General features: G+C 21.4%; 1 protein-coding gene across 1 annotated transcript; it reads left to right on the forward strand. All coding sequences in view use genetic code 6, as the record gives it.

The window, feature by feature from the left end:
* Positions 1 to 3,588: 3,588 nt before the first annotated feature.
* On the forward strand, positions 3,589 to 5,173 carry IMG5_079500 (kinesin family protein, putative; the record flags this gene model as incomplete). The annotated part of the gene is made up of 3 exons (XM_004036460.1): positions 3,589 to 4,212; positions 4,266 to 4,473; positions 4,527 to 5,173. Coding segments are annotated over exons 1-3 (1,458 nt in total), but the record flags the coding sequence as incomplete, so codon positions are not given.
* Positions 5,174 to 5,278: the final 105 nt, after the last annotated feature.

Here is a 5,278-nt window from a genome sequence, read left to right on the forward strand (position 1 = left end):
TAATTCCTCCTATTCTATTTTACATTATTTATTTATTTAAAATAGCATCCATTAGCATACATTTTAATATTTAGTCATAATTTTCTTTTATTCTATTTCTTTTATTTAAATTATTTCCTTTTCTAATTAAACTAATGTCTATGTACAATCTACATTTTTAGAAATTCCTTAAATTAATTTTCCTATTTCACAATCTAAATTATAAACCTAACTATTAGTATAATCTTTAATACATTTCATAAGAATACTTTTAATATCAATACATTTTTATATTAAAATATTTTTTATTTTAGAACAATCAACAAAAATCATATTCATTCGAATAAAAAAAGGCAATTAATTTTCTATTTTTTATTGAATTTCATCATATTTTTTAATCTTCTATATATATTCTTCTCTTTTTGGATTTCTTTCAATAAAATCTATAATCTTAAAAAATCATAAATATACTTATTTTTATATATATTTACTTCATTTTTTGTTGCAGATAATAAAAATTCATACTAACTAAAAATATGTGTAACATTTTAAACTTTCTTTATATTTTTTTCTATGACATTTTCTATATATTATTTAGATTAAATAAATATATTTTCCTCTTCACCTTCATTTAAATTAATAAACTATAAGTTTTACTTCTCATTTTTTATTAAAGTATGTTCTGGCCTTCCCATTTTATTAGTAACTTAAAGCATTTATTTAAGTAAATTAACTAACTAACTTTTTATTTCTTCTAAATCATTATCAAACTTTATAAAATTATCTTTATTGACTAAATTAACTCTCAAAAAAACATCGTAATATTCGCACTATAGAAAGTTTACCTTTTCCTCCTCTAAAATCTCGTCTACATCTCTCACATCTTCTACATCAAATCTTCTAAATAGCTTCAAATAAACCTCTACAAACTCCTCGACATGTTGCCTAACCAATTTACTCAACAAAACTGCTATCTAATTGAAAAAAAGACACAACTAGCTTTTTCTTTTCTCCTACATCTCATTATCATCAACTTAATCTTCCTCATTGTATTCACCCTTATTATCCTACATAACCTTTTTATAAATCTCCACTATTTTTGAACACCACTATCCCCTAATAACATCATTTGCCTACAAAATAAGCTTTTAATTCCTTTACAAAAATCCTTCCAAATCCAAAACTTCCTGCCCTTTCTACAATTCCAGTAACGGAATTTTTCCTTTAACCTCCTAATGCCACACATACAAAATCTCTAAGCTGGCCATACTATAAATCCCTCCAATTTTCTCTAAAATACCCTATTTTCCCATCTATACTCTTTCTCTCCACTACTCACTAGTTTAAATACCCTTAAAATAACAGTCCCCATAGACTCTTACTTCATCAAAAATTTCCATTATTCCCAACCTTAATCTTTCTTATTCACTAATTAATACGTAATCTAAAATAGCCTTTCTTATAGCATCATAGTATAACTAATTTATTTCTCCAAGCATTTCTTCTATTAATTTTCCTTTTAAAATTTTACTTACTTGATTAAACTAACCGGGAATAAGTCTGAAAATTCCATCAATCCAATATTATCTCATAGGAGCTACGAAGTCTTTGCTTATTTCTTTTTAAATATAAGTCTAATATCTTTCATAATATATTTATTTAGACTTTATTTTTTACTCCAAATCCCAAAAAGCATCATTTTAATTGCTATTTTCCATCATTTTTAATTCCCAATACAGTAAATCATCTCCTTAACTAGACGAAGTATACGAAAACTAATCATTGGTTTAAAACTATACTCTGTTTTCTTTCACTTTCAGGCTTTTTATACACCATTCAACTTCATCTAAATATAAAAGCCTAGCTCTTTCCGTATAATTACTACCTATTCTCTAACTAGGAGTCATATTAAGACACATACAAGCAATTGGAGCACCTATAGTTCTTGAAAAAGAGTCCAAAACAGGTGGAAATTTAATCCTCGGGAACTCATGTTTTACAAAAGTGGCATTTATAAGTTTCCTAGCATCTTTAGCTAAGAAAGAGTATTCTTTTTCTCTTGCTGAAGGGTTAGTTTCTAATAATTTTTAGTTTAAGAGCGAATATTCATGTTTTAGTAATCTACTTAAAGACGAATTATTTCTTCTTTTTTTTATTTCAGGAGATTTTTTTCTTAGAGTATGCTGTATAGATTAATCTAAAACACTTATATTAGTATTATTTTAATATCGTTTGAAAAATTTTCTATATTTATAACTTATAATTTTATTTTTAGGTAAATTATTGTTATTTTAATTAAAAAATTTATTATTATGAGATATTGATATATCTAAAATATTTGAATTATTATTGATACAAATACTTTCATCATTTTTTATGGACGAAAGGTCATTATTTATTATTGGTTATTAAAAACTTTAATTTAATAATATTTTTTTATAGTTTTTTTATTATTAATTTATATTAGGTAATATTATTAATCTTTTATTATTAGAAACTTTTAAAGGCTTTTTTGTCTAATAACTAGTTTATCGAATTTTTATTTAAGGATTATGGGTAGAATATTCAATTATTTAATTTTAAACTTTATTTAAAGAACCTAAGCTTCCCAGGTTTATCAAAATGTTTATTTAAGCTAAAAGAATATTGAATATTCTGGAAAATATTTAATCAATAATTTATATTATTATGATTTTTTAAGTTTCTAAATTTCTAGATATTTAAGAATAATTTATTTTTATTATTTATTTGCAACCCGTTATATTTTTCATTTATTCATACTTTTGTTATTTGTTTTAGAAATAAAAAAAAACTGTAATAATTACTTGAAATTTCAAATTATTTTAATTCAAAAATTGTTCTTATAAGATAAAAAAAAACACTTGTTATTCGTATTTAGTTAAATATATTAAATCAACATAAGCTTTTATTAAATATATATATTATTATTTTTTATAAAAAATTACCATAATTTTATATTAAAACCATTTTTTATTAATCACTTGTTACTTGTTTCATCCATTTAATTAATTCATCCCATATTTTTTGATAAATTTTTACATCTTTTACTTATTAATATAAACTTACAGTTTCTTTGTCTTTATTACGTATTTTAAAATCATTGTCAATGCTTTTTTTTTATGTTAATTTTTTATTGAAATTTTATTTTAATACTTTTAAACACAAATTTCAAATATTTAAGTCAATGTAATTATTTTTGGTTAATCATTTTACATTATTTGTTAATAATTCTATACATATTTATACATAGAAATAATATTTATATATTTTTAAATAAAAATTTATATATAAATTTCTTGATTTGTTAATTAAAGATTTTATACATTTTTTTTATTATAATTTTATAAAATAAATTATTTAATTTAGAATTATAAATTTAGCAATCATATTTTTTTAAAAAAAAATTAGTATATTTATTTAAAAAAGTTATAAAAAAGAAAACAGAAAATAATAAAAATTACATAATTAATATATATATTTCTTTTAAATTTTCAAACATATATAAAAAACTAAGCATTTTTTTTTTTTTTAAATAAAAAAAAAAAAACTAAACAAAAATAACATAATAATAATTATAATAATTATATAAAAAAATAAAATAAAAAAAAAATGCTTTAAACTGAATAATCCGAAACAACCCAAAGCATCGAAAATTTTAAAAATTTCTAAGTATATGTTCGTATAAAGCCCTAACAAGAAGATTAAAAAAAGCAAGGAAGTATAGTAAAAGTAATTGAAGACACCATAATATTAAGCGATCCCGAATACAAATACATTGATTAAAAAGAAAAGTAATTTCAATTTGACTGTATACTAAACTAATACTGTACAAACCAACAAGTATTTGAACGTTCGGTTCTTCCCTCCCTTTCTGTGCTTCTTTAAGGTTATAATGCCACTTTTTTCGCCTATGGAATAACAGGTTCGGGGAAAACACATACTATTTTTGGAAAAAACGGAGGTTTAGTAAATGATTAAGTGGAACCTTATGATAGGGGAATATGCTATATGGCAATAGAACATGTATTAAATAATATAGACATGACCAATACTAAACTGAAGTTTAGTTATTTAGAAATTTATAACGAAAACGTGAGAGATTTATTAAATGGATAAAATAATTTAAAAAATCTCAATATTATTGAAGATCCTATAAAAAAAAACATATATGTTCAAGATTTAAAAGAATATTAAATTTTTAGTATTTAATAAGTAATAAAAAAGCAAAATATATAAAAGTATATATGAATTTTAAAAATAAAAAGATACAAGAGCTCATATAAGAAGGAAATTCAAGACGTTCATTAGCCTGTACATTTGGAAATTAATTTTCATCACGTTCCCATGCAATTCTAATATTTAATATAGTATAAAAATTAAACTCTGATGCCTCCAAGCCTGAAGAAACAATTTTCTCTAAATTAACAATTATAGATTTAGCAGGAAGTGAAAAAATGACATAAGATAAATAAGGTTAACAAAAAATATATATATACATAAATATAATTATATATATATATAAATAGCAAAAGGAATATTAGAAGGTTCTAATATAAATAAAAGTCTTTTAGCCTTAGGAAATTGCATAAACATATTATCTGATAGAAAAAAAGCTACAGGAACTCATATTCCATATAGAGATTCTAAACTGACTAGAATTTTGAAAGATTCATTAGGTGGAAACACGAAAACAATAATGATTGCGTGTATTTCTTAAAATTATTTATGTATAGATGAGACTTTAAATACATTGACATATGCATAAAGGGCTACAAATATAAAAAGAAAAATAATTAAAAATATTTAAATAGAATATGGTAGTTTCGAATAAATGGAATATATAAAAAGTTTGGAAAAACAAGTTTGTTTTTATAAAGAGAAAATGACTGGATACCAACCAATTATTAATGTGAGTAATTAAAATTTAGAAAGAAAAGAAGTCGAAGAATAAATTAAAGAAATAGAAAAATAATTAGAAAACTGTTAAGATAGTGAAGAAGAATTTTTAAATAGATTATGTAATGATTTATATTAAAATATAGAAGAAAATTATTAATTGGTGAGCAGTTTAAAAGAAATCGATTAGATTTTAGTTTAGGATTATGCATAGCTTGATTAATATTAAAAAAGTTAAAATATGTAACATATAGTGGAATAAATTTAAAGTTCTATTAAAGAAAATGAAGAAATTAAAAATAAAATGAAATTAGTTTTATCAGTATTGCTATTTTTTTTATTATTTAACTTTATTTATTTCATTTTTAAAAATAAAAGACAA

This window comes from Ichthyophthirius multifiliis (assembly GCF_000220395.1).
Source record: "Ichthyophthirius multifiliis unplaced genomic scaffold scaff_1120509250518, whole genome shotgun sequence".
NCBI classification, from domain to species: Eukaryota; Ciliophora; class Oligohymenophorea; order Hymenostomatida; genus Ichthyophthirius; species Ichthyophthirius multifiliis.